The sequence below is a fragment of the Halictus rubicundus genome, chromosome 11 (genome assembly GCF_050948215.1).
Source record: "Halictus rubicundus isolate RS-2024b chromosome 11, iyHalRubi1_principal, whole genome shotgun sequence".
Taxonomy (NCBI): domain Eukaryota; kingdom Metazoa; phylum Arthropoda; class Insecta; order Hymenoptera; family Halictidae; genus Halictus; species Halictus rubicundus.
In genome coordinates, this window is record NC_135159.1 from 3,582,127 (window position 1) to 3,592,822 (window position 10,696).

General features: G+C 31.5%; 3 protein-coding genes across 6 annotated transcripts; 1 reads left to right on the forward strand and 2 right to left on the reverse strand.

The window, feature by feature from the left end:
- Positions 1 to 519: 519 nt before the first annotated feature.
- LOC143358533 (gamma-soluble NSF attachment protein-like) lies at positions 520 to 3,091 on the reverse strand. Its single transcript, XM_076795712.1, has 8 exons — positions 2,830 to 3,091; positions 2,593 to 2,660; positions 2,434 to 2,518; positions 2,336 to 2,353; positions 2,015 to 2,222; positions 1,694 to 1,942; positions 1,388 to 1,630; positions 520 to 1,280 (listed from the first exon to the last, which is right to left on the reverse strand). Exons 1-8 carry the CDS (start codon positions 2,877 to 2,879, stop codon positions 1,140 to 1,142), a joined length of 1,062 nt encoding a protein of 353 aa, XP_076651827.1. The 5' UTR covers positions 2,880 to 3,091; the 3' UTR covers positions 520 to 1,139.
- Positions 3,092 to 4,992: 1,901 nt separating this feature from the next.
- Positions 4,993 to 6,168, forward strand: Chrac-14 (DNA polymerase epsilon subunit 3 Chrac-14). The gene has a single exon (XM_076795707.1). It carries the CDS (start codon positions 4,993 to 4,995, stop codon positions 5,374 to 5,376), a length of 384 nt encoding a protein of 127 aa, XP_076651822.1. The 3' UTR covers positions 5,377 to 6,168.
- A 139-nt stretch (positions 6,169 to 6,307) lies between these two features.
- Positions 6,308 to 10,563, reverse strand: LOC143358527 (E3 ubiquitin-protein ligase LRSAM1). Of its 4 annotated transcripts, XM_076795705.1 has the most exons (14): positions 10,324 to 10,561; positions 9,742 to 9,984; positions 9,331 to 9,448; positions 9,035 to 9,108; positions 8,925 to 8,954; positions 8,555 to 8,656; positions 8,369 to 8,477; positions 8,140 to 8,301; positions 7,956 to 8,055; positions 7,625 to 7,868; positions 7,428 to 7,553; positions 7,156 to 7,350; positions 6,869 to 7,072; positions 6,308 to 6,790 (listed from the first exon to the last, which is right to left on the reverse strand). In XM_076795705.1, the coding sequence occupies exons 1-14, from the start codon at positions 10,399 to 10,401 to the stop codon at positions 6,665 to 6,667; spliced, it is 1,911 nt and encodes a 636-aa protein (XP_076651820.1). In that variant the 5' UTR covers positions 10,402 to 10,561; the 3' UTR covers positions 6,308 to 6,664. The 4 variants fall into 4 exon arrangements, with proteins under 4 accessions (XP_076651820.1, XP_076651818.1, XP_076651821.1 ...); XM_076795703.1 differs by having other exon boundaries at positions 9,035 to 9,448; positions 10,324 to 10,563; XM_076795706.1 differs by lacking the exon at positions 8,925 to 8,954.
- Between the last annotated feature and the right edge of the window lie 133 nt (positions 10,564 to 10,696).

Consider the following 10,696-nt stretch of genomic DNA (forward strand, 5'->3'; position numbering starts at 1 on the left):
ACATATATAATTTTAAACTCATATATGACATAATCTATCACATTAGTCTTTTAATATAAAGAGTATACATAAATTATATAATACATATTAAATTATGTATAGTATATATTAAAATAATAAGTTTTAGTTTATTTCATAAATAATTATAATTTTATTCCAATATTTTCTTCAGCGTAGCAAGTGTGCGTATGTACAAATATATTTATATTAAATTATAATATATACATTGAACTGGTTGTTTCATCGTCACCGGTTATGCATAGCACGCTGTGCAATTTCGCGGCAATCTTTTAAAAACGAACTTGTGAAAGTGCATTTATAAATACGGATGTGTAAAAAGAATATATTATGCTAAAAAATTGACTGTAGTTACTTGAAGATTTATTGTAGAAAAAATTAGAAACTTCGACTAATAGTTAAATATGTAAGTAAAAAACTCCATGTTATAATTCTCTGTATTTGCATTAGATACACATAACCTCTTTGTTGACACGACTATAAATGAAGGATAAATATAAATCGATTATACTTTGCAATAACATTTTATTTTGCTATATATACTTTTACAACTGACATTTTATTAGGACGAAATTAGAATATTAAAATATTTGTATCTCATATAGATGATTTTATTGACTTTGCAATTGTATATTGTATATCGATTTATATAGCAGGTGTCCTTTTAATACTAGAAAAAATAATATTTACAAAGCTGACTTTAGTATATGAACAGTTTATGTGTGAGAAGTTTATATAATCTACTAAACATAAATGCATATGTATTATACAGTAACTTCCTGTTGAAGTACCTTTGTAACTCACACAGAAAACTATATTTAAAGTATTCAGTGTAACAATAGGTTTAAATGAGTGAAATTTTTTCATGAATATCACATTTTTGGAAATACTTCTAAGAACATAACGTATGTATGTAATTTTTCTTAAGAATTTGTTGACCTTTTTGCGAAGCCAATAGTGTGCAATGTTTAACAATTTTAAGATTTACAAGTAGACGCATATATAATAAGCATGCCTGCAAAGAATGTTTTTTTAGGCATTGAATATTTCTCTCAGATAACATGATATAGAACTTCTCATAAAATAAAGGGGTTTATCTTAAGATACAAATTACGCTGATCTTAACAAATTCCCTCTTCGTAATCATCTTCCTCCTTTGCCGTCTTTGAGATTGACAGTTCTTCTACATCTTTTTCAACAGTTTCCAACACTTTATTTTCTGGTGGTTTCTCAATATTCTCTGATACACTGGCACTTGTGCTCTATGAAATTGTTTAAATTATTATAAAATATAATAATCATGTTGCTCAAGTTATGTCATTGTTTCATTTAGGAAGGAAATTGATAATACATATACAAATTTACATACTTGACCATCATTAGCAGTTTCATCCAATAATTTTGTTGCATTAGGAGATGAATATGACTCGGCTGCATTTGCTCTTACTCCTGGTGGTGGTATTGCATATTCTTGTTGAGGTAAAGGCAAACCTCTAGCAAGTTTAGCATATTCAACATCCATATGTTTTATAAAAGGACTATTTAAAGCTGCTTTTGCAGCATCTGCATCTTCGTTATCGTATGCTTGTAGTAACATTTCTAATGTATTTACCTAAGGATAAATATATTAAAATTGACTGATAAATTTTTAATTTTAAAAAAACTTATGGAATACCTCAGGAGCTTCACAATAATTTCCCCATTCCTTAAATGCTTTTTCGGCTGCTACTTGATCACCTCGAGCTAGCTGCACTAATACCAATGCCACAGTTAATCTTCCCACAGAAGGCGCATGATCTATTTGTTGATGCATTCCAATTTCTCTGCGAATTGCATCTGCAGCCTCATCGTACATTTGTAATTTTACTAGTAATCTTGCCACTTTACTCATGTACTCTGCTGCTTGACGTGGACTATCCTCACCCTTTATTTAAAACAAAGTAACTTACTTAGTTTCTAACTAAATTTTCATTAACTGCATAAAATAAAACTTTACCATGACAATATTAGCAGCTCGTTTGAACAGTTCTAACGCGTCTTGCGGTTGAGTAGCCTCCATTATCTTGCCTGCTTTATCAAGTACAGTTGCACCAGATTCAGGTGATCCATGCATTTGATATAAAGAACAAGCACTGTGTGCCAACTTCGGTACTTCTGCGAGGGTTCCCATTTCTTTGCATATTAGTACAGCCTGCTCAATGTTCCTATAATTTATAATATATATAATACATATAATATATGTATATATAATATATACATATATTGTAATATTATCTATAAAATATAATGTATTTAACTCAAGTTTTAGAGAACTTACTTTGCAGCATGAAACCATCTTTTATGCAATTAAAGTTAAAGGATAAATATAACTGTAAAATATACATAAAATAATAATATATTTTTAAAAAAGGATACGCTCTATTTTCTTTATAACAATCAGCAGACTTCATCAAACACTCTTTACATTTTTGATAGGACCTTGCTACTCTAAAGCATGTTGCTATAATAAAAAATTAAAAAACACATGTTAATTAGCAGTAGCGTAATGTGATATATTTGTATTGTATATTTTACCTGCACTCGTATATTCGTCGGCCGCAAGTTCAAAGTCAGGTCTCCATTTCAGCAGTGATGTTTTCAAGCTGTAACATAGATTTCTCTCATTCGCTTCGCCAGGTAAATCGATAAAAATTAAATGCTTTTTATTCCGTCGAAATTGCAAATTGTCAATATCATATATAAGAACTTCCCGAAAATCAAATTAATTGCCGACACAATTTTCCACGAAATGTCATTTCGCAGTGACAATACCTTTTCTCAGCTTGCCGTATATGAGCGTTTCCTTCTTCAATTTTTGACATTTTTCTCCGAATGGTGTCTTCGTTCAAGTGCAGTTGTATCCAATAAGTGTAACAGTGAAACTGTCAGTCCGAAGAGCAGGTAGATTTCGAATGTTAATTGACAGCCACCGTGCAGACGACAGGTTCTTCGAAATATGTAGGTATTTGTAAGACAAGGTTCGTCACTGTAGATATGTACACCACAGAGTACAATACAACTTGTCCGCCTCATTCGTTCGTTTCGAGAGACGTTAGGATAGACCGCATTCCCATCTATAAAATAAGTGCGATGCGGTGCGGCGGTTAATTTGAACAGAGGTCGAAAATAACAGTTATTTTTTAAATGTTTTTTGAAAGAACATCGAGTGAAAATTCATATTTATTTATGTGAATGTGTCAGTTATCAATAAATCTCAAAGAAATTTTCCGGACAGTAAAATGATTGAAAAATATTCATTTTTAATATTCTGTTTAAATTATAAATATTTTTTGTTTACTAGTAACCAATATAAGTCACTGAAATTTTTTTCGGTTACAAGTAACCATTATCGATGATCGGAACTTTATTTTGGTTGCCAATAATCATCGTTAGAAGAAAGTTACATTCGACTATAGGTAATCGTTAACATTATTTATAATGTTAAGAAATGTTGTACTTCCTTGAAAGGGGTGATTCCTAAGGTCATTTGGAGTAATTTTTGCCTTTGCGAAAATGTTCTCCGTGGTTTTGTTAATGAGTTATTAATGAAAAACTCGGACGGATTTCGGCGCGGCCAATGCCAACGCTACGCTCAGCGTTCGGCCACGCTGATTGGTCCGTGTTTTTGATTAATAACTCCTTAATGAAGCCGCGGAGAACATTTTCGCAAAGGAAAAAGTTACTTTAAATGGCCTCAGGAATCACCCTTTTCAAGGAAGTACAACATTTTTGGGAACCCTATTAGACAAGTGCTCAATTCCCATATTTCCCTCGATCTGGCACCTTTGGCAGCGTCGCCAGATCAGGGGAATTGACTCGAATTGAGGGGAAATGTTACCCTCCCTCTGCCAATACTAGTGATGGGCACCGTCGACTAAAAACTATCGACTAAATCGATAGTAGCCAACTACTATTTTCAGTCGACTGATTTTTTAAACTATCAACTGAACGTAGTAGTGGTTGGGTTACTAATTTCAGTCGACTGTTTTACACGTCGCCATCTTGAAATTTCAAATGTCAGTGTCACACGATGAAACGAAAAGGTTAGAAATACATGATTATGACAGGACGTACAAATATGCAAGTAATGAAATATGTAATAGATATTTCAATACTTTAATTCATATTAGATGTTAAAATCTTATTGCTATTTATGCGATATAAACTATATATGTGATATACGTAGGCACAGACTATAGCCCGCAATCTAGACGTAACCACTAAAACGAAATTTCAGTCGACTAAAAACTATCGACTACATATTCGATAGTATGTAGTAACTAAATAGTAATTAGTCGATAATGCCCATCACTAGCTAATACTGGATTAATTACATGACATTGTGACACATTCACGACAGAGACGAATCGCGTCACCTGACAGCGCCCGGGGCGGAAGCGCGGGGAAATAGTGTCATAGAAAGGGAAGGGTAGAGTGCGAGTCTGGTGATTCTGATCCTTGCCTGTGTGTCAATGTTTGTATACATACTGACTGACTAGGAATATAGAAAGGTATAAAAGCAGTGGTGTATTTATTAATATTGACTATTAAAGTTTAATGACAAAAATAGTGAACAAATTTCAAGTTTGTGAATTGTTTTATGGTTGTATATACACTGTTTACATTTTATCTGATATACTTTCACTATTGGATGCTATTGGACGTATTGGCGGGAAATCAGGAGAAAGAATTTATCGTTATAAATTGTTTATTTTAACATACTATTAATTTAGTTTGCCAAATTAACAAGTTTATTTAAAGAACATTCTGAATAAGGTAATTTATTTCATAATATACATACAATTTTTGTGATCTTGCAACTTGTGCACGCCGAAACATAACCTCAGAATGTAAAATGATGTAAACAACTTTATTTCTTGGAATTGTATGACCAAAAATTTTACGTTTCCATAGAATAAATAGTTAAAAAGTCCGATGGCAGAACGACTTGAGGATCTCAATTTACCAAATGCCGTTGTAACAAGAATTATAAAAGAGGCATTACCAGAAGGAGTTACAATTGCTAAAGATGCTAGAACAGCCATAGCAAAAGCATCATCAATTTTTATATTGTATTTAACATCTTCCGCGAATATAATTGCTAAGAAAGTAAATCGTAAAATGATAAGTGGCCAGGATGTAATTCAAGCTATGAACGACATAGAGTTTGATCAATTTATTGATCCACTGCAGGAATCATTGGAAAATTTCCGTAAAGCTCAAAAAGAAAAGAAAGATGCAACATCAAAGAAAAAACAACAGAAAAAAGATGAAGATGATTTGATAGAAGACGAAGATGGAGGCAGAGAAGTTTTTTGATACGTGTCAAACGTATAATTATCTATGCAAATAAAAATATAAGTTCTATACTATTTTAAATATTTTACATAAGTAGCTTGTAAGTCTAAGATGTTTGTCATATTCTATTTATTACTACTAAATAAATGATAAAATATATTAGTACAAAAATATTCCTACTAGTTCAAGTATCTTTTTAATTTTTAAATGAGTATCCATTTGATACTTATTTTTATAAACGATATGTAGGCTGATAAAAAGTATTTAGAACATTTCATACGTACTTTTTTATTTTAACAACTTTTGCATGAACACACAAGTCAATAAAATGTCAATACTTTATTAATGGACACTTTTAAGATACTGCATTTATATAAGAAAGTTCTTTATAAAAATTCACTTCTATCACTTATAAAAGCTTGTTTGCTAGCTTGACTTTTGCATTATTAACTCTTAACCACTTTTAACAGATTAAAATGTTTTTCATGGTATCTGTAAGACTATTACTTTTGTGGATATGTCGGTGACCATTTTATATAAAAATTGATATTTGTAGTCAAGTGTTAATAAGTGCAATTCGTTCTATTGTGTTACTTTTTAATATACAGTGTACGCGTTATACATAATATTAAAAAAGTTAGGCAATTAGAATCTCTTTTAAACATCATTACACTATATCACTGACATAAAGTAATGTCACTATAGCACTGAAATATAGTACATACAGATTGTAAAATCAGTTTATCTGGCATAGTAATACTATTCTTAAAATACTCTAAAAATAGAACAAAAATAAAATATAACATGGAAAAAGGTATACAGGGTAAGTCGCGAATAGATTGCCACAATATTTGAATTGATTCTGATAGAATAAAAACTTCAAGTAAAGAATTTATTTTTATAAAAATATTCTCTTCACCATAAAAAGTTGTAATCTTCTTAGGATTTTTTAAAAATAGCACCATATATTTTTCTTTCTTTTGCACCAATAAATTCTTCATCTGATAATAAATGCCTTTTGTTTTAATATTTTTTTTTATGAAACTATCGAAATCAATTCAAGTATTCTGACAGCCAATTCACAAATTATCCTGTATAATTAAAAAGCACTTTCATTAGACAAGTGTAAATGTCATACTTTTCAAGGAATGCTAGTTTCATAGATGGGAACATCTAAAATGTATGAATATATTATCGTATAACTTACTTTTCTTTGTATAAATTCTTAAACAATCTACGCATGTTATTAATAACAAAATATTGAGGATAACTCGACTAAGAATTATTTACAAAAAGCATCATTCATGCTTCAAGGCTTCACAACATGAATTTTGCGTTCTATAATACTTCTGCACATTGGACAATCCGATGAAATCATATTTGCACAACTTGAACAGCAACAAAGATGTCCACATGGTAGAAAAATTACTTCGCACTATAGAAAAGAGAAAATTATTTATGAAATTGAACAGTATTTGAGGAAACAAAGAAATAGTGGAATTATTTCGCTTACTTGTTGATCAAAGCAAATTACACATTCAGCAGTATTAATGCATTGCATTGTGTTATGTTCTTGAGAGTCGGAACTCGTGCATGCTTCATCAGGCGGTGCAGAAGGTGTTGCAGGTGTTCCGAATTCGTGAATTTTAACTTCTGCCATGTAATTTTCAACTGCGAGTCTTATAGCTATACGATCATTTTCGCAATGTATTCCAATCTATGATAGAAACAAATGTACGATTTACATTACAACAGGAAGTATTGAACAGATACTTATAACAGAAGTTTCGTTTAACTTACACTTTCTAATTGTTCATCACTAAGATTTGGTAATAACGACGGTAAAGAAGCTAGAAATGGTAAACAATGTAATGCTCCTGCTATTGCAACGTGCCTCACTAATGTAGGTTCCAACATTTCTAATAAGCCTTGAGGGCGTGCTTCCATTAGTGATTGATACTGCATCAACCAAAATTGACTTCTCCGTCTAGAATCCTTTGAAGACACACAAGTACGATTTTATAGTGGTTGTTGGAAGAACAAAAAGAAAATTAAATTTATATAATACTTACACTAATGTAACGTTGTTGTTCTATATTATTAATTGTTTCCAAAAGCTGATCTCTCCTGTTTTGTTGTTGTTCTAACAAGCTTACTAGAATAACGCTCAAAGCCACTCTTTTCTCAGCTATTTCATTCTATTGGGAAAAGAATCATGAAACATTTTTATATTGAACAAAATAAAATATGTATAGCTAGTATTACATACAAGTTGTTGATTAATTTCTAGCTTCCTTCTTTCCAATTCGATGTTCGTTAAAGCAGCTAATTGCGACTGTACCAAGTTGACTTGCTGCACAATACTCCAACAACGTGTATCACTGCGTTCTAGTAACGCCGCAACGGCAGCCTTTTGTAAAACTTCATCTTGCCTTAACGTATCGATTAAATTTTGTCTGTTCTTCTCTTGGTTTTGTACTATCTGTGCTAAATGATCATTATTTCTTACTTCTCTGAAAAATTTATAATACTTGTAACATAACAAATTACGTTTATATTTTCATGAAATATTAAAACATGATTGCCAGTGATTTACTAACAATGTGAGCAAAGATTGTGCGGTATAATCTCTATATTTGCTGTATTCTTCCAACTTTCTTGTTCTATGAAGTTCTTCTTCCAATAACTTTTCCATTGACACTGTAAGAAACAATATGTCTATATGTCTAGTTACAGCTATAGTAATATAGATATGTATAAATAGTACAAATTTTTAATACATACAGAGAGTATCTTTGGTGCGAAATAAAAATTGTTCTGAATGACAAGAGGATAGTATTTGCATTTCCTCTTGTTTTTCCCGTTCAACTAATTCAGTTTGCGTTTGTCTTTCTGCCTCGCTATGACTTAAAAATTCTTTAATAACATTATCTGCTTCTTTTTCAGCTGGAAGAAAAATTACAATAATTTAGTTGTGTCAGATATAGCCATCTATATCATCTTTTAAATTTACCATTGTAAATATATGAGAGTAGACGTGCTCTGTTGGAATCTCTTTCTTGTTGAACCTTCTCAAGTTCCTGTTCTAATTGTGTCTGTTGTATAGCAAGATCCTTCAGAAGCTAGCGAAAACAGTATTATATCATACGAGGACATACATTTAATTTTCTACAAGAGGAATATGTTGAATAATAAATACCTTCTTTCTGTGTTCTTTTAGCACAGACTGAATACCGATTTCATATTCTTGTTGTTGTCTAATAGTTTTCTCTACCTCCAGTAATGCATTTTGTCGATGCTCCTGGAAAAGTGGCTTAATTACTGCATTATGACAATCCAATTGCATGCTATAATCAATTGATCTAATTCTAATGAATCGTAACAAATAGATTTGTTTAAAAATAATTGAAGCAAACCTAAGCATTGCATAACAGGAATAACAAGAACGCATATAATAAATTAGTTTCTTAATATGCAACAAATTAAAATTTGGTCTCACAGCGAATAATATTAACTGTGCAGCAAGACATAATTGAAAGCATAATAAAATAAAAGAAGCATCCACATGCCTTCATTTTTTCTAGCTTCTGTAATGCTGCCTAAAAGTGAAAACAAAAACATTTAAGACACATTGTGCAAGTACAACATCAAAAGTTTACAGTCCTGTAAAGTGAAGTACCTGTACATCATTGTTCTTATTATGATACACTGTTTGCATATCCTCAGAACTTATGTCTCTGGATAATTCTGCTTCTGAAACAGACTCTTCTGGTGAATATTCTGTACCGCTCTCATTTGCTAAAAATGCTACAATTACTATTGTGCCTCCTTTCAAAATATCTTCAGGTGGATAAGATAGGCTTAATCCGTCAATGTTGAATTCCGTCAACTGTTGTGCATAACCCAATGACTTAGGAAGCCTTTGTAGAGATTTATTTTGACTTATGTCTAACACAGTTAGAAGCTTTAGCTTACCAATTGCTTCTGGCAATTGTTTCAAATTATTTTTTGCAACATTTAATGTTGTTAATTTACTTAGATATACTATTTCATTTGGCAGTTTTCTTATATTGTTGTCTTGTAGATAAAGTTCCTAAAGTATCCATAATAATAAAACATAATTTGTGATACATATATTAGTTGTACATGTATTTAACACATTCGCGACTGGCGGTTGCCACATGAGACGCTCAGCATAATGATGCGTGTAATTTGTAGAAGTCTATAGTTGAGTACCGCAAGGGTTTGCTATATAAATGTATATGAATATAAAGAATGATGTAGAAACTAGGTTGCCGGTATTTAGCTAATGAATTTGAAATGACCTAGGACTACATTTCCGGTCTCGAATGTGTTAATACATATGTATATTTTAATTACATATACCTTGAGTGAAGAAAGACACATTATGTCTGAGGGTAAGTTGGTAAATTCGTTTCCATGTATATCTAAGACAACAAGTAAAGACAAATCGCTTAAGGCACCTCCACCCGAAAGTGAAGTCAACTTATTATTATGCATCCATAGCACTTTTTTTCTGAATACTTTACATAGTGAATAAATGCCCGAGGGCACATTCTTTAAAGCGCATTCTGATACGTCAAATATTGGTTCTGGATTTTCTCTGGCCTATCATTTAAAAAAAGAAGGCATATTTTAATATCAATGTTGATTAAACATACAAGGATTGCATCATCGCTACACGAGTCTCAAACTTTTTCTATTGAGCTGCAAAATTCTATTTGTTTATTTTGGTGGATTAAAAGTTAGTTCATGCAAGAATTCGAGATGTTAATAACACTAAATGCTTGATAGTTTTTCAGATAATCGTGAATATGATTAAAAATGAATAGAATATTACGTGACAATTAATATATATATAGATAAGAGAGTGACAAGTCAAAGAATCAAGGTTACTTGTGATACGAATGAGTTGAATGATTAACCTCTATTCATTGAGAGACGTACCAGGTATAATTTATGCTCCAGTCGTGCTTTATAATCGACATTAACCTTGTTCCCATGCTTCTTTGGTAGAGACATCATTAATCGTTTATGTCATGACAACACAAGAATGTTATGAGTGCAGGTCATCCTGCCATCGGCTTATCCCAAACCACCATCACGTGATTGCGTGTACTAAAAAACACTAACCAATATTTGTCAATTTGACAGTCACTTGGTAAACCGAGCAGCGATGTGCCTTCATGCCTACAGACCCCGTGGCACTTTGTAATACTTTTTTTTTTTTAATTAACAAGAATACGATGACGAATCAATTTAATTAGAACATTTATATTTAATAGATAGAAAAAGACGAAAAAGTATAAAATATTTGAAT

Excerpts from the sequence above, each read along its gene's own strand:
- LOC143358533 (XM_076795712.1), bottom strand. The coding sequence starts at position 2,879 with ATGTCAAAAATTGAAGAAGGAAACGCTCATATACGGCAAGCTGAGAAA. Across the intron at positions 1,631-1,693 it reads ATTATTGTGAAGCTCCTGAG|GTAAATACATTAGAAATGTT; the intron begins GTATTCCATAAG and ends ATTTATCCTTAG. Across the intron at positions 1,281-1,387 it reads AAACTGCTAATGATGGTCAA|AGCACAAGTGCCAGTGTATC; the intron begins GTATGTAAATTT and ends ACAATTTCATAG.
- Chrac-14 (XM_076795707.1), top strand. The coding sequence starts at position 4,993 with ATGGCAGAACGACTTGAGGATCTCAATTTACCAAATGCCGTTGTAACA.
- LOC143358527 (XM_076795703.1), bottom strand. The coding sequence starts at position 10,401 with ATGATGTCTCTACCAAAGAAGCATGGGAACAAGGTTAATGTCGATTAT. Across the intron at positions 9,985-10,323 it reads TGGAGCATAAATTATACCTG|GCCAGAGAAAATCCAGAACC; the intron begins GTACGTCTCTCA and ends TTTAAATGATAG. Across the intron at positions 7,554-7,624 it reads TAGAAATTAATCAACAACTT|AATGAAATAGCTGAGAAAAG; the intron begins GTATGTAATACT and ends TTTTCCCAATAG.